This window comes from Somniosus microcephalus, chromosome 9, assembly GCF_052327205.1.
Source record: "Somniosus microcephalus isolate GS21.2 chromosome 9, FLI_Smic_1.0, whole genome shotgun sequence".
Lineage (NCBI taxonomy): Eukaryota > Metazoa > Chordata > Chondrichthyes > Squaliformes > Somniosidae > Somniosus > Somniosus microcephalus.
Genome location: NC_140995.1, coordinates 114,749,908 through 114,775,022, shown reverse-complemented (window position 1 = coordinate 114,775,022; position 25,115 = coordinate 114,749,908). Strand labels below are relative to the sequence as shown.

Below are 25,115 nucleotides of genomic sequence, written 5' to 3'. Positions count from 1 at the left end.
TATTTCATAAGAGTTCATGAAGAAATGGTTAACCCATATTATTACACAGATCCGAGTGTTGGAACATGAGAAAAGTTGACGAGCAAAATATACTAACAGCAGACATGAGTTGGTTGAGAGAAATACAGTATAGGAGTTTCCAGGATGCAAAGAATCAAGAATGATATCATAAGAACATACCTTGGAGAAGAAACAGTGCTTATACAGAAGATCCAAGAAAGTCAACTGTGATGGTTTAGGTATGTTTCAAGAATGGAAACAGCTAGAATACCTTTAATGGCCCTGCATACAGAGGTACATGAAACAAAAAGCCGAGAAGACCACGGACATGTGTCACAAGTGAGTTGTCACACAAGGGGATACGGATGACTGAAGTGGCCAGGCTAGTTCAGAACCAACAGCAACGGAGTGAATTCATTCAGCCTCATCGTCGCTGCTGAGCTGACGGATGGGAATTTAGTAGTAGTATTCGTAGTACAGTAGCAGGTCAGTTTCATAGCACTTTTTTTCGCTGAGTTAGATGATCATGAAGCCCCGCTCCAGAACTTGTGCACATTATCTAGGCTCATAATTCAGTGCAGTACTGAGTGAGTGCTGTCATTCAAATGAGATATTAAACAGAGATCCCATCTGTCTTTTCAAGTGAACGATAAATTAATCAAAGAACAAGGCGGTCTCTTAATTTCTTGGAAAACATTCTTCCCTTAACGCCACCAAAGGACCAGGGCAGCAGATACATGGACACACCATCACCTTCAAGTTACCCTCCAAGTCACACACCATCCCGACTTAGACATATATCGCCGCTCCATCAAAATCCTGGAACTCCTGACGTAACAGCATTGCAGGAGTACCTTCACCACAAAGACTGCAGCGGTTCAAGAAGGCCCACCAGCACCTTCTGTAGGGCAACTAGGGATGGGCAATAAATATAGGTTTTGTGAATGATGCTCATATCCCGAGAATGAATTTTTTAAAAAGATCACTCGTCCAATTGCTATTTTAGGGATCTTGTGTGTAAATTAGCTGCTACATACATGTGCCTACTTCAGAGTAATTTATGATGAAGTATGTTTCAGACATTTGAGAGATGTGATGAGAAAAGTCTTAATACAACTCTTTCTTCCATAAAATAACTTTTTTCTTTTTTCACCTTCTAGAGCTGCCAGAAAACTGGACCGACACACAAGAAACCTTACAGGAAGGGATGGTCTTTCACCTTAAATACCTTGGTGTGACTGTAGTGGACCAGCCAAAAGGAGAAGGGATGGCAGCTGCAGCCATTAGACGGATAATTACCGTGGTAACAGTTTTATTTTATAAGTTTTGGTTAAATCTATGTGCCTGCAACCTGGTAGAAATATTTTGTAGTGACACACAGATTAATTGTGTAACAACGCAGTAATATTAATTCTTGCGTCATTGAAGCAATTTAAACATTATACGGTCGCGACTGCTGCCAACGAACCGGAAGTGTTCGGCGCATGTGCGGTTTGTCACGGGAGCGGGCTCGTTTAAAAAATATATATTTTAAGAAGCCGGGAAGGGAGCGGGTTTAAAAAAAAAAAAAAAAAAAAAAGCAAAAACATAATGCTTCCGGTTGTTGAAGTGCGCAGTACACTTCTGCGCAGCTTCTGGTTCGTTGGTAGCAGTCACTCCGTTTAATAATGCAGGGTGACATTGTAAAAGCAGCACATTTTACATTGGCTAGCAGAGCCAGTTCCAATCACACTGCAATGAGCACAAAATTAACTTTTTAATAAATTTGGAATTAACATTTAGAAACAGAAAAATAGGAGCAGGAGTAGGCCATTTGGCCCTTCGAGCCTGCTCCGCCATTCAATATGATCATGGCTGATCCTCTATCTCAATGCCATATTCCCGCTCTCTCCCCATACCCCTTGATGCCTTTTGTGTCTAGAAATCTATCTATCTCCTTAAATATATTCAGTGACTTGGCCTCCACAGCCTTCTGTGGTAGAGAATTCCACAGGTTCACCACCCTCTGAGTGAAGAAATTTCTCCTCATCTCAGTCCTAAATGTCCTACCCCTTATCCTGAGACTGTGACCCCTCATTCTAGACCCCACAGCCAGGGGAAACATCCTCCCTGCATCCAGTCTGTCTAGCCCCATCAGAATTTTATACGTTTCAATGAGATCCCCTCTCAGTCTTCTAAACTCTAGTGAATACAGGCCTAGTCGACCCAATCTCTCCTCATACGACAGTCCTGCCATCTCAGGAATCAGTCTGGTGAACCTTTGCTGCACTCCCTCTATGGCAAGTATATCCTTTCTTAGGTAGGGAGACCAAAACTGCACACAGTACTCCAGGTGTGGTTTCACCAAGGCCCTGTATAACTGTAGTAAGACATCCTTGCTCCTGTACTTAAATCCTCTTGCAATGAAGGCCAACATACCATTTGCCTTCTTAACTGCTTGCTGCACTTGCATGTTTGCTTTCAGTGACTGGTGTACAAGAACACCCAGGTCCCTTTGTACATCAACATTTCCCAATCTATCGCCATTTAAATAATACTCTACCTTTCTGTTTTTCCTACCGAAGTGGATAACTTCACACTTATCCACGTTCTACTGCATCTGCCATGTATTTGCCCACTCACTCAACTTGTCTAAATCGCCTTGAAGCCTCTTTGCATCCGCCTCACAACTCACAATCCCACCTAGTTTCGTGTCGTCAGCAAACTTGGAAATATTACATTTGGTTCCCTCATCCAAATCATTCATATATATTGTGAATAGCTGGGGCCCAAGCACTGATCCCTGCGGTACTCCACTTGTCACCGCCTGCCACCCCGAAAAAGACCCTTTTATTCCTACTCTCTGTTTCCTGTCTGTTAACCAATTTTCAATCCATGCCAGTATATTACCCCCAATCCCATGTGCTTTAATTTTGCACACTAACCTCTTATGTGGGACTTTGTCAAAGGCCTTCTGAAAATCCAAATACACCACATCCACTGGTTCTCCCTTATCTACTCTACCAGTTACATCCTCAAAAAACTCCAGTAGGTTTCTCAAACACGATTTGATTTCATAAATCCATGTTGACTTTGTCTAATCCCGTTGATATTTTCTACGTATCCTGTTATCACATCCTTTATAATAGGGTTTATAATTCTGTTTAATAAAATTAAACAGAAACAAGAACCCTTTAAAATTTGTATAATATGAGAAAATAGTATATTGTCCTCTTAGTTCTCCTAACATAGTGGTTCAAGAAGGTCCACCACCACCTTCTGTATGGCAACTAGGGATGGGCAATAAATGGCATAGGGACAAGCGGATCAGAGAGTTAAATGCATGGCTCAAAGAGTGGTATGGGAGGAAGGGGTTTTGATTCATTGGGCACTGGCACCAGTACTGCTCTGTTGGGACGGGCTCCACTTAAACTGGGCTGGGACCAGTGTCCTGGCGAATCGAATAACTAGGGCTTTAAACTAAAAAGGGGTGGGGAGAGGGATCAGGTGAGGGGTAATTTAGAAATCTAAAAAGAAAAGCCAAGGCAATGGAGCAGTGTAGCAATTTGGGTAAAGATAAGCAGAGTGTGACAGGAAGGGACAGAGGCCTAGAAATTGAGTTTTGGCTTAGCCAGGGCTTTAGCGCCGGAAGTTAGTGCCGGCGCTAAGTCCCACTGCGCGCGCCAAAAATTCAGCAGGGCCGCGCCCAAACGGCTGCCGGCGCTACTGAAGGGTCTTTGCGGCGGTAAATCGGCGCTAACTGCCGTTTCGCGCCGCAATTCCGGCGCTGCGGCACCCGATGCGGTGCGGCAGGCTCGGGAAGTGCAGGCCTCCTCCTTCCCTTAAGGAGGAGCTGCCTGCACCCGGCCGCGGCCCGCGAAAATCTTTTTAAAAATGAGCCCGGCACCTCGGACAAGTGCCGGGCTTGCTTCTGTTCCGGGGGGGGGGGGGGGGGAAAGTCCGGGGAGGGAGCTGCGGCCAGGCGGCCGGCGGGAAAGCGGCCGGCCGCCGCGGGGCCTTTAATGCGCCGGCGCAAAGACTTGTAAGACTCTGTTGCCAGAGTCTTAGTTGCGGCTGCCACGGGCGAGGCGGCCGCAACTGAATTTCGGCGCTGGGGCCCGTCGGCATGGCAACCGGGACGCTGCGCACACCGATGACGTCATCGGTGCCGGCGCAGCGCTACCGGTCTACCGCGGCGGAAGGGCCCCAGGCAATTTCGGCGCCGGCGCCAATTGCAGCGCTAGGCCCTCTAGCGCCGCAAAATCGGCGCTAAGGGCACTCAATTTCTAGGCCAGAGAGTTTAATGGTAGTAATACATCAGTGAATAAGGTGAAAGCAGGGAATAATGGTAAAAAGTTAAAATTAAAGGCTCTTTATCTGAATGCACAAAGCATTCATAACAAATGGATCTACAAGAAATGAAACCAGCCTAAATTTAAACGAAACAGGAAAGGAGAGCATAGGAACGACTAAACTAAAGGAGGACATTAATGGTCTGGGAATAAATAGAACAGGAAGATGGTTAAAATGGTTAAAAATAAAGTGAGAGTAACTGCTATTAAAACTGAGTTTAAACTGTCTGCAGCAATGCATACAGTGCTCGTAATAAAACCGGGAAACTGGAGAAAATAATACGTTGCGAGGAACCAGATATAGTAGGGATTACTAAAACATGGCTACAGAAAAATCAGGACTGGGAATTAAACATTGCAGGGTACAACATATTTAGAAAAGATGGAGAGGGAAAAAGGGGAGGTGGAGTAGCTGTACTTATCAGAGATAAAAAGTGACAGTAGAAAAAAGTGACACAGCTATCAGTAAGGCAGAAGTAGAATCCATGTGGATAGAAATAAAAGGAAATAAAGGAACAACCACACTGATGGGGTAGTCTACAGACCACCTAATAGTGGAAGGGAGGTGGAGGAAGAAATATGCAAACTAATTAGGGAAATGAGTAAAAAACATAGAATAATAATCATGGGGGATTTCAGCTACCCTGTAATTACTTGGCCAGAAGAGGTGGGTAAAGGGGATAAGGGAATGGAGTTCCTACAATGTGTACAGGACTCCTTTCTAACCCAATATGTAAGAAGCCCAACAGGTGAGGATTTGTTACTGGATCCAGTAATAGGGAATGAACCAGAGCAGATAAGAGAAGTAAAAGTAGGGGAACCTCTAGGCAATAGTGACCATAAATATAATATGCTTTAATATTTGGTTCTGTCTTCACAAAGGAGGACACAAATAACCTCCCAGAGATGTCGGGGAACATAGGGTCTGATGAAAAGGGAGGAACTGAAAGAAATCAGTATTTGTAGGGAAATGGTGTTAGCGAAATTGATGGGATTGAAGGCCGATAAATCCCCAGGGCCTGATAATCTACATCCTAGGGTACTTAAGGAACTGGCCCTAGAAATAGTTGATGCTTTGCTGATCATCTTCCAGCATTCGATGGAATCTGGAACAGTACGCATGGATTGGAGGGTAGCTAATGTTACCCCACTATTCAAAAAAGGTGGTAGAGAGAAAACGGGGAATTACAGACCGGTAAGCCTGACATCGGTAGTGCGGAAAATGCTAGAGTCCATTATAAAAGATACAATAGCAGAGCACTTGGAAAACAGTGACAGGGTCGGACAAAGTCAACATGGATTTACAATCGTGCTTGACTAATCTACTGGAATTTTTTGAGGATGTAACTGGTAAAATAGATAAGGGAGAACCAGTGGATGTGGTGTATTTGGACTTTCAGAAGGCTTTTGATAAGGTCCCGCTTAAGAGATTAGCATGTAAAGTTAAGGCACATGGGATTGGAGGCAAGGTATTGACTTGGATAGAGAACTGGTTGGCAGACAGAAAGCAAAGAGTTGGAATAAACGGGTCTTTTTCCGAGTGGCAAGCAGTGACTAGTGGGGTACCGCAGGGATCGGTCCTTGGGCCCCAGCTATTCACAATATATATTAATGATCTAGACAAGGGAACTAGATGTAATATCTCCAAATTTGCAGACGACACAAAGCTGGGTGGGCGTGTGTGCTGTGAGGAGGATGTCGAGAAACTCCAGGATGATTTGGACAGGTTGGGTGATTGGGCAAAAGCATGGCAGATGCAATATAATGTGGATAAATGCGAGGTTATCCACTTTGGTGGCAAAAACAGGAAGGCAGATTATTATCTGAATGGCAATAGATTGGGAGAAGGGGAAGTGCAATGAGACCTGGGTGTCCTTGGCACCAGTCGCTAAAGGTAAGCATGCAGGTGCAGCAGGTGGTTAAGAAGCCAAATGGCATGTTGGCCTTCGTAGCGAGAGGGTTTGAGTACAGGAACAAGGATGTCTTGCTGCAGTTGTACAGGGCATTGGTGAGACCACATCTTGAGTATTGTGTGCAGTTTTGGTCGCCTTATCTGAGGAAGGATGTTCTTGCCATGGAAGGAGTTCAGCGAAGATTCACCAGGCTGATACCTGGGATGGCAGGAATGACTTAGGAGAGATTGGGTCGATTGGGCTTGTACTCGCTGGGGTTTAGAAGAATGAGAGGGGATCTCATTGAAACTTACAAAATTCTGACAGGACTGGACAGACTAGATGCAGGAAGGATGTTCCCGATGGTCGGGGAGTCCAGAACCAGGGGGTCACAGTCTAAGGATAAGGGGTAGGTCATTTGGGACAGAAATGAGGAGGAATTTCTTCACCCAGAGAGTGGTGAACCTGTGGAATTCTCTACCACAGAAGGCAGTAGAGGCCAATACATTAAATATATTCAAGAAGGAGTTGGATATATTTCTTAAGGCTAAAGGGATCAAGGGGTATGGGGAGAAAGCAGGGACAGGGTACTGAATTTGGATGATCAGCCATGATTGCATTGAATGGCGGAGTAGGCTCGAGGGGCCGAATGGCCTACTCCTGCTCCTATCTTCTATGTTTCTAATATAATAATTGAGAAGGACATAAGTATAACGAAGACCAGGGTAATACAGTAAACTCATGTTTAAACGACACCTAATCAACCGGAATTCTTTAATAACTGGCAAAATAGATGACCGGTAATCTTGCCAAATCCATCCATTTTTCGTTTTTCCAAGTCAGAGTTTCCCGCGGTGGCCGAGTTAGTCACTGGTTTTTATTTTGTGTTAAAACTTGCCTACTTCTCTGTTATCTGGAATTTTTAATCAACTGGCACCATCCCGGTCCCGTCGGTGCCGGATACGAAAGAGTTTACTGTAAATTGAAGAAAATCTGATTTTGAGGGGCTGAGAAAAGAACTTGGGGAAGTAAAATGGACAACAATATTGGCAAACAACGATGTAGAACAGCAATGGGAAACATTTAAAACGTTGTTCAGAATCCAGGAAAAATATATTCCGCTAAAAAACAAGAACCGGCTAAACACTTAATGAGACACGATGGACGAATAAAGACATAAGGGAAAAATTGAGCGTAAAGAAAGAGGCATACATGGACAGCAGGGGAGAGCATGACGAAGGAGAATACGAAGAGATTAGGAGAGAAGTCAAAAAAACAATTAGGAAGGCAAAGAGGAACTATGAAATTAAATTATCAGGGAAGATAAAACAAAGTAGTAAAACATTCTACAGGCACATAAATGGAAAAAAAGGAAAGTCAGGATGGGAATTGAGCCACTTCGGGACAGTCAGGATAAAATCACAGGCAGCGATAACGAAATGGCAGAAATATTAAATAATTACTTTGCTTCAGTATTTACCAGGGAGACAGATCAGGTGGACATGACATCGGAAGATAAGATTAGAAATGATATAATCGCATTTAAAATAAAAAGAAAATAAATATGAAATAAACTAATAAAACTCGTTGGTTGTGATTTTGCTGACTCGGCGGGTCCATGGCAGGTGATGTCGATGGCGGGTCTCGACCCCGCTGCTGGCTCCATCCCGGCCTCTGAAATAAATTTACCTTGATGGGCCTTGTTAAGCCCGCCCAGCGAGTTTCCTGGCCAATTAGAGGAAGCGGGTCTGGTGGCATCCTTTGATGACGCGCCATCAGCCGGTTTCCTTAAAGGGACCATGGCCAAATTTAGCTTGACATTTGTTCTGTCAGTGTTCTGCAGCATTGAAATGCTGCAAACACTGACAAGCACTGCACAAGGGAATTCAGAAGAAACTTCTTTACCCAGTGAGTAGTGAGAATGTGGAACTCGCTACCACAGGGAGTGATTAAAGCACATAGTATTGATGTATTTACGAGGAGGTTAGACAAGCATCTGAGGGAGAAGAGAATAGAGGGTTATACTGATAGATGAGTAAAGACTGGAGGAGGCTCGAGTGGAGCATAAACGCCGGCATGGACTGGTTGGGCAGAATGGCCTGTTTCTGTGCCGTATATCCTATGTAAAACATTCGAATTTCATTCAGGTCAGAAGCTGGCGAGCAGAGCTCTGCCCTCCTGCTGAAGTGCCTGTGTACACAGCCCTGATTGCTTGAGTACAGAGCAATGCAGGGGTACAATATAACATAGTGCTGACCACTCAAACAGCTTTCAAATTGTACTTGTGACAAACCAACAGGTACAATGCAACTTTCCTGGCATAAGTCTAATGTGATAGTAACGTGAGACTTTAAGGCAAGTGGTCATATTATACAGAGACCATTGGAATGCTGGTATGCTAAAACTGTATTGACTCTAAACCTCATTATTCTATTGAGTATATGCTAACCATCAGATTTTCACGCTGACATCAGCATTTCCACTTCTGTTTGCTGACAAAAATTAGCGCAGGATTTAAACTTGTAAAGCTGCCCCAAGGATGCCTTTGACCTTGCCTAGATAAAGCTTTCCTGCAGTCATGTTCAAAGGTTAAATGTGTATGTTGGGACAATTTTTTTGGCCATTGGCCAATTGCCCATAGTTTAGTCAAAGCCATATTTGACAGCTATGTACCACCTTTTGTTCTTTCACCACTTCTTCATTCATTTCTTCACGAATAATGTTTTTTTAAAGGCAATGTCATCCAGAAGTGACATGAATGGAACCAAGAACCACAACGTCCGCGGGAGCTCCAAATGAGTGTGGTGCAGAGTTGCAGATTTCAAATGGTTAAATAAGTGAAATGTTTTTCATTTTTTTATTTACCCAGAAGTAATAACTCTTCAAATTTTAACGGGTTTTGTCAAGATACTGTGCCAAAACTAAATAGGCTTTTATTTTTCTGTCTGCCCTCAGCTTTCTTTTGCCTGCCTGTGTAATATCCTGTACCCCCACCTACCACCCAAAAAACCCTACTTCATGACTTTCCTTGTTTTATCTATTGCTATTCACAACTAGAAAGAGAAGGCCTGCCAAGTGCCTGGGATAAGAACTCTCTAATAGAATGGGTTAAGTCATTTATCGATAACTGAGACAAGTTAACAAACTGCTCAAACTGCATAGCTCATGGGGAAATGGCAGCAAAGCTAGTTTATTAGCATCTTAACTACTTCTTGTTTCAGACCCCATTTTTTTGCATGAATACATTATGCTTTAAAAGGCAACATTTAAAACCACTTTTTTCCTAATTATTTCTGTGGAAAAATGGTCAAAAGATCTCAATGTGACAGTAGGTTTTTGATAAATTTATTTGTTTGTCTGTAAGTGATGCAAGCATATATTTGGGAGGGTTTTTGTTTATAGTCTAAGTAGATGTGAAATAAAATCTGGCATCGTTTATTATTGCACATTCTCTAAAGATTGTTTCCTGATGGTATGCATTAGACATACCTGTATGATTTTTGTGTCCATACCAACTACTTGGCCCCTCCTATTTCTCATCTACATGCTGCCCCTCAATGACATCATCCAAAAACACGTCGTCAGGTTCCACATGAACGCTGATGACACCCAGCTCTACCTCACTTGACCCCTCCACTGCCTTTGATTCGTCACGCTACTTGTCCGACTTCCGGTGCTGGCTGAGCAGAATTTTCCTCCAACTGAATATTGGGAAGATCGATGCCATTGTCTTCGGTCCCCACCACAAACTCCATTCCCTAACTACCAACTCCATACCTCTCCCTGGTCACTGTCTGAGGCTAAACCAGACCGCTTGCAATCTTGGCATCCTATCTGACCCTGAGATGAACTTCCAACTCCATATCAGCTCCATCACCAAGGCTGCCTACTTTCACCTCCGTAACATTGTCCACACCTGCCTCCACTCATCTGCTGCTGAAACCCTCATCCATGCCTTTTGTGCCTCTAGACTTGACTACTCCAGTGATTTCCTGGCTGGCATTCCATCTTCTACCCTCTATAAACTTGAGCTTGTCCAAAACTCTTCTGCCCATACCCTAACTCGCACCAAGTCCCATTCACCCATCACCCCTGTGCTCGCTGATCTACATTGGCTCCAGGTCCGACAACAACTTGATTTTAAAATTCTCATCCTTGTTTTCAATTCTCTCCATGGCCACTCCTCTCCCTATCTCTGTAACCTCCTCCAGCCCTATAACCCTCCGCGATCTCTGGGCTCTTCCAACTCTGGCCTCTTGCGCATCCCCAATTTTAATCGCTCCATCATTGACAGCCATGCCTTCAGCTACGGAGGCCCTGAGCTCTGGAATTCCCTTCCGACGCCTCTCCACCTCTCTAAATTTCTCTCCTTATTTAAGACGCTCCTTAAAACCTCCTACTTTGACCAAGCTTTTGGTCACCTGTCCTAATATCTCCTTATGTGGCTCTTTGTCAAATTTTGTTAGATAACACTCCTGTGAAGCACCTTGGAATGTTTTACTATGTTAAAGGCACTATATCAATGCAAGTTGTTGTTGTTGTTGACTCTTACTAGGCAATAAATCCATAGGTATCAGCTTTTATTTGATATGTCACCTAAATGGCTAATATTTATGTATGACCCTCAACAGTGATTAAGACTACAGGTGAACATGGACAATTCGGGGTAATTGGGCAGATATGTGACAAATGCAAATTAATATAGATAAATGTGAAGTAGTACATTTAAGGAAGAATAAAAGAGAATGGAAATACATTAAATGGTAAAGTTCTTAATGAAGTGGAGAAACAGGGAAGTCTATGGATACAGATACACAAATCTTTGGGATTGAAGGTGGAAAATGTCATAGAAATGGCAAATAGGATTTTAAACTTTATGTATAGGACGTTGAATGTCAAAAGCAGGGAGGTGATGTTGAATCTGTAAAATACATTGGTTAGGACACAGTTGGAGTATTGTGTGCAGTTTGGAGCACCCATTATAGAAAGGATATTACAGCCATGGAAATTGTGCAATTTAGATTACTAGGAAATCAAATTAAAAAGGTTTGAGTTGTAACAAGTCTAAAATCTGGTGGAGTCACAAAGTACCCTTGAGCTAAGTTTTCATTTGGCTGTTTTCCCGTTCCAAACATTCCTTAATATGCTGGCAAGAGCTCTTTTTAAGGAGGGAATATTGCCATGAAGTACTGTGTTTTTAACATTTGATTATTTTTTGATTGTATGACCTGTTAGATTTATCGCAGTGGCGCACAGTATGTATAACCTCATTACTCTCTTTGTTTCAGCTCACTTTTATCTCTCGCTTCTCCCAAACTCTCCCATGACTTGATATTTAATTCCTCTCATTGTTTCTCTGTAAAGCACCTTGGGACATTTTGTATATTAAAGGAATTACATGAATGTAAGTTATTGTAGTGTTGTTGTAATATGATCTAAGACTTTATTCCACTTTGGCTTGAGACTTGGAATTTTAGATTTTGGAGATTCTAACTGTTGCTGGAATTAGATTTGAGACTGGACTTGCTCAGATGGTTTTCTATGACAGATTTAAACTCCTTCAGTTTAATAGCAGGTGTTAATTGTACCTCTTGAATTTTGTTTAGGCTCGATAGCACATCTGCTGGCCTGTGTTGGTGGTGTAGGACTTTAATCCATATAATGGCCCAGAAATTCGGCGCTCCACGGGTGAGTACGCATGGGCTACTCACCCATAGGCCGAATGGAAGTGCGGGTTTTCTGCATGCACTGCGCATGCGCGGGAAACCGGCATTTCCGATCCTCTGAACAAAGGGGTTCAGAGGTCGAACGCGCGCGCAAGGGAGGCTGCGCATGCGCTTTGAACTTAGGTTTTTTTTGGCAGGTTTTCACGCGAGGTTAAGCCTGCAGGATTTACACATTTAAAAAGCAGGCGTAAGGCCTGCCTTTTACAAGGTAAGTGGTCAATTAATTAAAATTAAAACATTTTTTCCACAGGTTTATTATTTTTAAATACTTTAAAGCGAGGTAAGTTTATTTTTAGCCCCTTTTTTTTAATAAAATTATTTTTTTCAAAAATTTAAATTATTGTTTAAAATAGTTATTTAATGTAATTTATAGTTTAAAAAGTGTGATTTAAAAAAATGTATTTGAAGGTTTACTGCTATTTTGGGGCCCGTAGTATTCATGAATGGGCTTTTTCCTGCTCCAATTGGCTGCCCATGGCTCATGTGATCCCAGGGGACGCATCGCACTAACTACGCCCCTGGGACATGCAAGCACAGCGTGCCGGCAGCTGGGCCAGGCCCCGGAGCGGAATTCCACGGGGCCCTACAGCTTAACTGCCGGCGCGCAAGCTAAGTGCAGGTCGGGGGCTTACACCCGCGGGAAGCCCCCGACCCGAATTTCTGGGCCAATATTATTCTGCTCATGCCCTAAAATGGCAAAATGTTATACAGGTAGACTATCCTTTATCCGAAAACCTCGGGACCAGCCGTGTTTCGGTTTTAGGAAAATTTCGGTTTTCGGAAGGTGCGCGAAAACACTTCGGTTTTCAGAGGTAATTCGGTTTTCGGGAGTGCGGATAAAGGATACGCTATCCCTTATCCGAAAATAACGACTATAAATACTGTAGTTACAGGGATAAATACTGTAGTACAGTTTATTTGTAAGGAAAACATTCAGTAAAACTTCAAACATGTACAGGTACAAACTAAGCTAAATACCTGTACATAAACATGCAATAAAGGTACATTACATCTGGCTTGAGGATCTTGGAGAAGATGGTACATCAGTGTTGTCATCATTGTCATCAGGTTGGAGTTGGACATCTGAAGATGGGCCAGGAACAGGATTCTCAAGTGATGAAGCATGACTACGACAGACGGCCTTTTTAAAGACTTCTTCCAGTGTCATCTGTCTCATTAACATTGGTTTCTGTCTAAGCAGTCTCTCTTTAATTGAGTAAACTTGCATAATCTCTTGCTCACTGATAAATGCACGTTTTTCAAGGCCAGCAATTAACTGATCACACATTGTCACCATATCGTCTATGGGGATTTTGTCACCTGTTCACAATGTCATCATCATCATCACTACTGTCCTCATGCTTGTCTTTATTTAACACCATTTCAGCAATTTCCCCATCACTCAACGAATTCACAACAGGTGCATCATTGTCAATGTTCAGCACTTCTTCGATGTCAGCTTCCTCTAACGTATTTACACTTTCGGATGATAAACCTTTGGCGTAAGTGAGGAGGTTTGATATCATCATCTTCTCCTGACTGACAGGAAATCCTTCAAACTCGTCATCTGCAGGTCCATCTTCATGAAACATCGTTGAAGGCCAAAGTCTGTGCCAAGCATTTTTTAATGTTGGTTTATCAACATCGTTCCAAGCATTAGCAACTGCATAAATGGCATCCTTAACATTGAATTCTTTCAGGAAGCTTTGGATTCCTTCGCCTCTGTTGATTGCATCAAGCATAGAGTTCAAAAAAACGTCTTTTATACTTGCTCTTCATGGAGCGTAAAATTCCTTGGTCACAAGGCTGTATTAAAGATGTCACATTAGGGGGAAAGTTAATGCCGAAAACATAACTTTTCACAAGAAGTTCAGGAGGGGGATGTGCGGAGCAGTTGTCCAGGAACAATAAAATTTTGCAGTTTTCTTCCAGTCCAACTTGCCTGCAATGAGCTCGTGTCGCTGGTACGAAGTGGTTATTGAACCAGTGAGAAAATATTCTTCTGGTTACCCATGCTTTCTTGCTCGCATAATAATGCACAGGTAAATTGCATACACCTTTCAAACATCTCGGATGTTGGCTTTTTCCAATCACTACCAACTTTAACTTGTGTGTGCCTGCAGCATTGGCACACCCAAGAACAGTCAACCTGCCCTTAGCATCCTTAAAACCTGCTGGTGCACTCTCATCAGCCGTTGCTAATGTTTTTCTAGGAACGTAGCGCCAGAACAGAGCTGTTTCATCAGCATTGTAAATTTGTTCAGGACCGAGGTTTTCATCCGATATTATTTTTGCAAACTCATCTATGTAATTTTCAGCTGCATCATGATCAGCAGAAGCTTTTTCACCACAGATTTTCAGATATCTTATACCATGATGCTTCTTAAATTTATGCAGCCAACCTTCTGAATATTCACACTCAACTTCAATGTTCAGTTCTTCATGGTATATTCTAGCTTGCTTCATGACCATCAAACCAGTCAGTGGCACACGTTCACCTCTGCGTTGTCGAATCCACTCAATCAGCACACGGTCAAGATCTTCATTTTTTGCCCTATGCAATGTTTTCCTAATTTTCATTAGTTTATGGTCATCACTGTCAGTGTAAAATTTCAACAACTTGTCTTTCTGTTTCTTTAAGTCATATACGGTGGTACTTCCCACACCATATTCTTCAGTAAGATGTCGCACAGACACACCACGATCAAGCTTCTGCAATAACTCCACTTTCTGCGATATCGATAATGAGCGATGCTTCCTTCTCTGCTTCTCACTGTTACCCATTGGGGTACCTGCAGCTCTTTTTAGCATTTTCACATTGTTAAAAGCCAGCAAATATCTAAGAGAGCAGCAAATATCACACAGAGCAGCATAACACCTGCGTGGGTCAATCATCGGCAGCGTCGGGTCATGCTTTGCACCACTTTTGGCTTTCAGAGGTTTTCTGGTTTCGGATGTATGGATAAAGGATGGTTCACTATCTCTTATCCGAAATTGGGTGGGGTTCGGCGGGGGTGGGGTATGGCTCGGGGGTCGGTGGGGGTCGGGTTCGGCCGGGGGGTCGGCGGGGGTCGTGGTCGTGCGCATTTTGGTTTTCAGAAGTCATGCTTTGCTCCACTTTCGGCTTTCAGAGGTTTTCTGGTTTCGGATGTGCGGATAAAGATTTCGGTTTTCAGAAGTGCGGAAAAATGCTACACTATCCCTTATCCGGCTAGGCCTGTAAGTCGTGCGCCACTCTGGTCATGTCGTGCGCACGACTTACGCTGACTGAAAAAACCTTCGGTTTTTAGAGGGTTTTGGTTTTCGGAAGTCTGGATAAAGGGTAGTCTACCTGTAGGAGGTATTTCTGGGACAGAGACACATATTTAGACAGACTCCTCATTGTCTTTCTAATCGTATAAGCCCCACTATAGAATCCAATTTGTTCTGGTGCCCCAAATAATTTCTCCTAAGACCATTACATAGTACAAAATAGTACTTACAGCACAGAAACAGGCCACTCGGCCCAACAGATCTACACAAGTCTCCTGCCACCCCACTTCATCTAACCCCATCAACATATCCTTCTGTTCCTTTTTAATCATGTGATTATCTAGCTTTCCCGATGCATCTCTGCTAGTCGCCTCAACCACTCCTTGTGGTAGGGAGTTCCACATTCTAACCACTCTCTGGCTAAAGAAGTTTCTCCTGAATTCCCTATTGGATTTATTAGTGACTATCTTATCTATCTTATATTTATGGCTCCAGTCCTGGTCTCCCCGCAACTGGAAACATCTTCTGTGCATCTACCCTATCAAACCCTTTCATAATCTTAAAGACCGCGATCAGGTCACCCCTCAGTCTTCTCTTTATGAGAGAAAAGAGCCCCTGCCTGTTCAGTCTTCCCTGATAGGTATAACCTCTCAGTTCTGGTATCATTCTTGTAAATCTTTTTTGCAGCTTCTCCAGTACCTCTATATCCTTTTTATAATAAGGAGAACAGAACTGTTCACAGCACTCCAAGTGTGGTCTAACCAAGGTTCAATACAAGTGTAACATAACTTCTCTGCTTTTCAGTTCTATCCCTCTAGAATTGAACCCCAGTGCTTTCTTTGCTTTTTTCATGGCCTTATTAACCTGTGTCACTATTTTAGTGATTGGTGTATCTGTACCCCCAGATCCCTCTGCTCCTCTACCCCATTTAGACACTTAAGCCTAGAAATTGGGTTGGGGCGCAAAGGTCGCCTGAGCGCAGGATTTAGCGCAGCGATCGGAGTAATTCCGATCGCCAGAAATTCAGTTTCAGTGCTGCTCGAGGGACACGGGGCGAGGCTCAAGGCGCTCCACGTCCCTCTTAGGGCGCTGAAACTGATTATCGCAGCGCAACGTGCCGCAGCGCCACACGCTGCGGCATGGCACGCTGCGGTACTGTAGGCCTTCCTCCCACTGTTAAGGGGGAGGTGCCTGCAACAGCGCGATCCCCGATCGCGAGTGCCAGCAAATGAGCCCGGCACCAAGGAGAAGTGCCGGGCTCTCGGGAAACAGCCGGCAATGCCGCGGGGGGGGGGTTGGTGGTTAGGAGGCCGGGGACGGAGATGCTGGCAGGTGGCCGCCGAAAAAGAGGCCGCCCCGCACCTCCACCTTAACTTGCGCCGCTGCCGGCACAGTAAGGCCCCGTGAACCGGGCGCGGGTAGCGAGCGGCGCAACTGTGGCGTTCACTACCAAATATCGCGAATGGGGCACTGCGCACACCGATGATGTCATTGGTGGTGGCGCAGCGCAAAAGCCTAACGCCACCATTAGCGCCCCTACTGAATATTGCGGCAGACGCAGCCAGTGGCGCTACAGCCACTGACTGCCTCTTTAGGCGCTAACAGGTGGCGCTACTCACCCAATTTCTCCCCCTTATTTTACAAGGAGTATGTGGCCTCCTTATTCTTCCTACCAAAGTGTACCACCTCACACTTATCGATAATGAAGTTCATTTGCCAATTACACTCCCATTCTGCAAGTTTATTAATGTCTTCCTGTATTTTGTCACAGTCCTCCTTTGTATCAACGACACCCCCCAATTTGGTGTGCTTCCGATTCCCGAGTCCAAATCGTTTATGTAAATGGTGAACAGCAGTGGCTCCAGCACCGATCCATGTGGAACACCACTTCCCTCCTTTTTGTCAGTCTGAGTGACTGCCTTTAACCCTTACTCTCTGTTTTCTGTTTTGTAGCCAACTTCTATCCATTCTGCGATTTGCCCCTGACTCCACATGTTCTGATCTTAGTCATGAGTCTACTATGCGGTATCTTATCGAAGGCCTTTTGGAAATCCAAATATATTAAGTTATTGCATTACCCTTATCTACCCTTTCTGTTACTTCTTCAAAGTATACAATAAGGTTGGTCAAGCATGACCCTCCGTTTTGAAATCCATGTTGACTACTCTTTATTATATTTTCAGTTTCTAGATATTTTTTTATTACATTTTGAGTAATGATTCCATTATCTTTCCTGCTACCAACATTAAACTAACTGGCCTATAGTTCCCTGGACTTGATCTATCTCCCTTTTAAAATATAGGAATCACATTAGCTGTCCACCAGTCCTCTGGCACTATTCCCTTTTCTAATAAATTTTTATATATACGGAATAGTGCCTCTGCTATCTCTTCCCTAACTTTTAATATGCGCAGATATAATCCATAATCCAGCCAGACCAGCAGGTTTATCCTCTCTAAGTTTGATTAGTTTATCAATTATCACCCCTCCTTCCATCTTAAATGTCTATATATCTTTTTTGATCTATTCTTCTAATGTCCTGTCCACCATGCTAGTCTCCTTGGTAAATACCGAGGCAAAGTAATTATTTAATATTGCTGCCATTTCGCTGCCATTACCTGTAAGTTTAGCATGTGTATCCCATAATGACCCTATCCCTATCCTAATTTTTTCTTTTGTTGTTCATGTGTCTGTAGAATACTGTACTATTTCTTTTTATATTCCATGATGATTTAATTTTGCAGTTTCTATTTGCCTTCTAACTAATATTTGACTTTCTTAATCTTTTTGTATTCCTTTTCCTTTCCCTATGTGCTCAGTGTATGCCTTTTTCTTTAGTTTCAATTCTGCCTTTATTTCTTTGTTCATCCATGGTGTGTCGTTAATGGCTAATTTGTTCTTGCTGTTTAATGGGATGTATTTCTCCTGGACTCTATTGATCCCTATTTAAAATGTTTCCCACTGCTGCTCTATTTCTATGTTTGTCAGTAAATATTTCCAGTTTATTTTCCCTAGATCCATTCTCATTCCCTTAAAATCTTTTTTTTTACATTTCATTACTTTGGTCTTTGTTTTAGTTAAGTCCTTCTCAATTTTTATCTTAAACCTTATTATGTTGTGATCGCTAATGCCTAGATGTTCCCCTATGCTTACTTCTCTTATCTGTTCTGGTTCATTTCCCATTATTAGACCCTACCTGTCTTGTTGGGCTTTTTACATGCTGGGTAAGAAAAGAATCTTGCACACATTGTAAAAACGCCATTCCCTGTACTCCTTTCGCTACCTCCTCTTGCCAGTGTAATTGGGGGAAGTTAAAATCTCCCATGATTATTATTTTATGTCCTTTACTCATTTCACATATTTGCTTACATATTTTTTCCTCCATTGCCTTTCCACTATGTGGTGGTCTGTAGTATACCCCTATTCGTGTGACTGATTGCTTCCTATCTTTTATTTCAATCCATATGGATTCTGTTTCTAACCTGTTGGTTTTGCCTCTTTTATCTACTGCCATTATGTTATCTCTAATTAGTACAGCTACCCCACCCCCTTCTTCCTTCCCTATCCTTTCTGATTATGTTATAACCTGCAATATTTAGTTGCCAGTCCTGTTCTTTATGTAGACATGTTTCAATTATTCCTACTACATCCGGTTCCTCGCTATGGATTATTGCCTCCAGTTCCCCTGTTTTATTTTGGATGCTGTGTATATTGCTGTACAGGCAGTTTAATTGTCTGTAATTGTTGTTCCTAACAGTCCATTTATGCTTTTGTTTTATAACTTTATTTGTCCCCTGACCATTTGTTACCTTTGTTCCTTCCCTTGGTTTGACCTTTACTCTCATCTCCCTATTAGTTTTATTGTTGCACTTGTGTTATTTTCACCAGACGCCTTCCCCCGTCTTACTAGTTTAAAGTCCTATCAAAAGCCTTATTTATCCTTTCCGCTAGGATACTGGTCTCACTCCGGTTCAGGTGGAGCCTGTCCCAGCGGTACAGCTCCTTCCTGACCCAGCACTGGTGCCAGTGTCCGATGAAATGGAACCCCTCCTTCCCACACCACTCTTTCAGCCACGCAGTCACCTTCCTGATCTGTCTGTCTCTATGCCAGTTAGCATGTGGCTTGGGTAGTAATCCTGATATTACCACCCATTAACGCCCTGTATTTTTAAATTTTGGTTCCTAACTGCTGATACTGTCTGAGCAGGACCTCTTGGTTTTTCTTCCCTATGTCATTGGTCCCAACATGGACCACAACAACTAGATCTTCCCCCCTCCCTTTCCAAGTTCCTCTCCAGTTGCTCTGAGATATCCTTTACCTTTGCACCAACTAGGCAACACACTCTCCTGGATTCTCGGTTGCGACTGCATCCTTATCCTCACGGGTAGCAAGTACGTTGTACCTATTAGACAGGACCAGTGTTTGCGGAACCTCCTCCTCTGTCTCTCCTTGGATCCCCCTACCCTGCTGACTAGCAGTCACACTGTTCCCTTCCTGCATTTGTGTGACTGTACTCTGGAGGAAACTATCCAAAAATTCCTCCCCCTTCCTTGTATGTCAGAGTGTCTCTAAATCGCATTCCAGCTCAAAGACTCTGAGCTGGAGTCTCAAGCCAGAGACATTCACTGTAGATATATCAATCCAGGATAGTCTCACTGTCCACAATCTCCACATTACAGTCCCAACACACAACCTGCACTGCCAGCTCTAATCTTTATTAATTTGTTAATTAGCAGTAATTTATATCTAGAATGAATAGAATCATAAGAACATAAGAAATAGGAGCAGGAGTAGGCCATACAGCCCCTCGAGCCTGCTCCGCCATTCAATAAGATCATGGCTGCTGATCATCGACCTCAACTTCACTTTCCCGCTCGATCTCCATATCTCTTGATTTCCCCTAGAGTCCAAAAATCTATCTATCTCGACCTTGAATATACTCAAGACTCAGCATCCACAAGCCTCTGAGGTAGAGAATTCCAAAGATTCACAACCCTTTGAGTGAAGAAATTCCTCCTCATCTCCATCTTAAATGGCCTACCCCTTATCCTGAGACTATGCCCCCTAGTTCTAGACACGCCAGCCAGGGGAAACAACCTCTCAGCATCTACCCTGACAATCCCCTTCAGAATCTTGTATGTTTCAATGAGATCACCTCTCATTCTTCTAAACTCCAGAGAGTATAGGCCCATTCTACTCAATCTCTCACCATAGGACAGCCCTCTCATCCCAGGAATCAATCTAGTGAACCTTTGTTGCACCGCCTCTAAGGCAAGTATATCCTTCCTTAGATAAGGAGACCAAAACTGTGCACAGTACTCCAGGTGTGGTCTCACCAAAGCCCTGTACAATTGTAGCAAGACTTCCTTACTCTTATACTCCCCCTTGCACTAAAGGCCAACATGCCATTTGCCTTTCTTATTGCTTGCTGTACCTGCATGCTAACTCTCTGGCTGCGAATTTAAAGGAGGAGGCAGGATGGGGGCGGGAGAGCTGGTTTCTGGGTTCCGATCCTGCTCCCAGCTGCCTCCGCTCTGCAGACGTGATTTTCCCCTAATTGGCCTCGTTAAGCCCGTCATGCGGGCTTCCTGGCCAATTAACAGGAAGCAGGTCTGATGACGTCATTTGATGACGCGTCATCAGCCAGTTTCTTTAAAGGGACCACATCCACATGGAGTTTGACAGTTGTTCTGTCAGTGTTTGACAGCATTGAAGTGCTGCAAACACTGACAATCACTGCAGAAAGGTGAATGCTTACACCCAGGCTCTCCAATGACTCCCTCCATATGCTTATGGAGGGAGTCACAGCCTGCAGGGAGGTTCTCTTCCCTTCCAAGGGCGGAAGAGACCTCCCCAGGACACCAACTTACCTTGCACCTCCACCCAACCCTCTCTATCTACTTTATCACTTCCCCATCTCACTAACCACCCCTCACACTCACCCTCGTCCTACTGCAAGCATGCCAACTAACAACACACAAGGGTAGGTGTGGTGTATGTGCCTTTAAGAGCCCCCTGTGTACTGTAATGCCGGTAATGGCCATTGGGCTATATAAGCCTGTATATTGTCTTGTATCTGTTAGTTCACCTCCAGACTTTGTTCAGTAAACACCTGTGAAACCAACTCCTGCCTTCCGTGTCTCCATTAACACACGGATACAACAGTGGCGACGAATTGGAAACGGACTTACCCGCAATTCGGCAGCACCTCCAAGGAGATCGATTTCTCAGACGAAAGTCGAAGAAAAGCAAGAAAGAAAAAAAAAAAAAAAAAAACTGTGGTTTCACCAGCTAGCCGAGCTGGTGGCAGGTACTGCAATAATCCTTCCTGGGCGGCGGGCTGGGGCTCCATCGGCTGTCTCTGCAGCAGGGCCGAGCAGCGAAGGCGGAGGCAAACAGAGACAGAGGGGGGGAGCACTCGGGAGACAGCCGGCGCTGCAAAGCAGGTCGGCGTTCGGACCAAGCAGAGGGAGGGAAAAGTCCCAGAGAGTCCGGTGGGAACGAGTCTCCACCTGTAAATAAAAACCGCGGAAAACAGCGTTGTCAGCAGCAGCGGCGGGAAAGCGCGGGAAGCGCCATTTTTTTCTGCAGGGAAGAAAGGAAAGCGCGGGAGGCGCCATTTTTTTTTCAGGATGCCTAAGGCTGGCAATATTAATGCTTTCGATAATGATATAGAGGATTGGACCACATATGTGGAAAGAGTGGAGGTATATTGCACAGCAAATGAAATAGAAAACGATAAAAAGGCATCAGTACTTCTAAATCTAATGGGCGCAAGGACATACGGGCTGTTACGAAACTTAATCACTCCAGCCAAACCAAAGGACAAGAATTTTAAGGAAATTGTTGATACCCTACAGGAGCACTTAAACCCAACACCGCTGCTGATAGCGGAACGATTCAAATTCTTCAAGAGGAATCAGCACAAGAATGAAAGTAACGCTGATTACCTCACCGAATTAAGGAAGCTATCAAAGCACTGCCAATTCGGGGCAGGACTGGCAGATTCTCTTCGAGACAAATTCGTCTGCGGTCTCCTAAGTGAAGGAACACAGAAAAGGCTACTTTCTGAGAAAGATTTGACACTGGACAAGGCTTTCAGTGTGGCTGTATCATACGAAGCAGCCGCAAGAGGAGCTGCAGAGATACAGCAAAAGCCACAGGACTTCGGCACCCATGAAATGACACAGGGTTTCGAGAGATGTTATCGCTGCGGCAGATCCACCCATGACCAGAAGGACTGCTGGTTCAAGGACAAAGCATGCAGGCAATGCAGAAAGATTGGACACATTGCACGTGTATGCCGATCTGGACACAAAAAATCCACGGACAGGAAAAAAGTCAATAAGGAAAAGTACAGAAAAGTACAAATGATGACGGACAGTAGCTCCGAAGACCAGAAGAGCGATAGCAACTCCGGAAACGAGACTAAGCTGTCTCAAATTACATAATGTAATTGCCAAAGAAGATTACCAGACCATTTGGGTTACCCTCACTATAGCGGGGTCCCCAGTTAAAATGGAGCTAGATACAGGATCAGCTCTGACCATCATAAGTCGACGGGATTACGAGCGGCTATTTCCGCATAGACCTTTGAAGGACACATCCATTATCTTGAAAACATATACGGGGCAGAAAGTATACCCCAAAGGGAAAATAAGGGTGCCTGTTGTATACAACGGCAAGAAAATACAGAAGTTGTATTTATACGTTCTGCAAGATGGTGGTCCACCGCTGTTGGGACGTGAATGGATCAGGAAGATACGTTTAGACTGGCACTCCATTCAGGCACTGACGGTGACCAGTAAGAAAAAAAATGAGGATGACGTCATACCTGAACGATTAAAAGACATCTTGGCCAACGCCAAGGAAGTGTTTCAACAGAAACTAGGAACCTTGAAAGGCATCACTGCCTCAATAAAAGTGGAAGATGCGGCAATTCCCAAGTTTTTTAAGGCAAGGCCGGTGCCATACGCAATTCGTCCAGCAGTCGAGGCAGAGCTGGAGAATTTGGAAAAGGCAGGCGTATTATCCAAGATAGATTGGAGCGAGTGGGCAACACCCATCGTCCCGGTCATGAAGAAAACGTTGAATAATGATAAATCTGAAGAACAGAGAAAAATTCGCATCTGTGCGGACTTCAAGGTGACTGTAAACCCGGTCCGTCACACGGTACAGTATCCTCTTCCGAGGATAGAAGATATTTTCGCCTCACTATCCGGAGGGAAACGTTTCACCAAAATTGACTTGGTACAGGCATATCTACAGATGGAGGTTGATGAGGCCTCTAAAAAGTATCTCACGATAAATACACACAAAGGCCTGTACCAGTACAATCAACTGGTTTTCGGAGTAGCATCAGCTCCAGCTATCTGGCAAAGAGCTATGGAGCAAGTCCTCCAAGGGATTCCGGGGACTCCATGCTACCTAGACGACATCCTTGTAACAGGAGAAAACGACAACGAGCACCTTGCCAATTTGGAGCAGGTGCTCACTAGGCTGAGAGAACGGGGCCTACGAGCAAATCGCCCCAAGTGCAAATTTTTCCAGAAACAAATATCATATTGTGGCCACATAATTAACGAGGAAGGGTTGCATAAGTCACTTGAAAAAATTGAAGCGGTCATAAAAGCCCCAGCACCTGAAAATGTCTCACAATTAAGGTCGTTCCTGGGATTGATAAATTACTATCATAAATTTTTACCGAACTTGTCAACTCTTCTGCACCCTCTTAACGAACTGCTACAAACGGGAGTAATTTGGAAATGGCAGCCTGGAACTGTTTGCACACGACTAGGACCGCTGATGTATACCGTGGACATTGGAGAAAGCATAATAAGGCACCATGCTGACCAGATCATAGTCATCCGAAAAGGGACAACCTACACCACAACTCTATACGCCTAATGATGAAATAGAGATACCCATAGTATCTACCTCCGATCCGGTGATACTGGAACCAGATGAACCCGACACTGGCATTCAAGCCGAATCAGCCTTGCCGAAAGAACCTACTACACCACCAGAAACTACTACACCACCGAGGCGTTTTCCGGACCGAGTCAGGAAGCCTCCAGAGAGACTGACTTATAATTGATTAACTGCAGCAAATGTGCAGATTATTGTTCTTGTAACATATTAATTAATGATTACTTATAATATTATGTACTGGTTGTCTAAAAGGGGAGGAATTGTGGTGTATGTGCCTTTAAGAGCCCCCTGTGTACGGTAATGGCCACTCGGGCTATATAAGCCTGTATATTGTCTTGTATCTGTTAGTTCACCTCCAGACTTTGTTCAGTAAACACCTGTGAAACCAACTCCTGCCTTCCGTGTCTCCATTAACACACGGATACAACAGTAGGCACTTGAGAGGTTTAGCCAATGTCCATGTGAAGTTTCTGGTACAGTGTGTTGTCATACAGTGAAATCTCTTTTTCCAAAAGTGCCCCTTATTGGACAGATCTGAGCGCACCTTGAGAAGTGTCTTACTGAGTTCCAGTGATTGTTCAGACATAACTTCCCCTCTGCCCCCCCCCACCGCCCCCCGCCCCCCCCCACTATAGTGATGAGTGTGCATGGTATGGCTTGGACATTAAAGGGGTGCTTCACGGTGCTGGTGTGGGATGGTGTCAACCTGGCGCATCATGTGGCAGCCAGGGTTTACAGCGTCAAGAAGAAAATCTAGCCATGGTGATGCCATCGCTGACCTCCTGGGCAGCAATGTTGTCGGGCTGATGCCCTGTGTCCAGTGCAGCATCAGGTGATGGCAGAAAAGGTCGGTGATGTTGTTGGTGTGCCTGGTGGTGATGGTGTTGGAGCTGATCGTGGAAAAATTCAGAGGACCAAGGTCTGATTGTTTCAATGGCTCTGATGTTGCTGCAATAGATGGCAGCTGCAGGTGAGATGACAG

General features: G+C 44.1%; 1 protein-coding gene across 2 annotated transcripts in view; it reads left to right on the top strand.

Annotated features, from left to right (window-relative positions):
* LOC147112609 (low density lipoprotein receptor adapter protein 1-B-like) overlaps positions 1-25,115 on the top strand; it is a 154,623-nt gene that overhangs the window by 60,548 nt on the left and 68,960 nt on the right. For both annotated transcript variants that reach the window (XM_085997030.1, XM_085997031.1), the window contains exon 2: positions 1,161-1,303. In XM_085997030.1, coding sequence (XP_085853156.1) covers positions 1,161-1,303 — 143 coding nt within the window. The remainder of the gene's footprint in view (positions 1-1,160; positions 1,304-25,115) is intronic.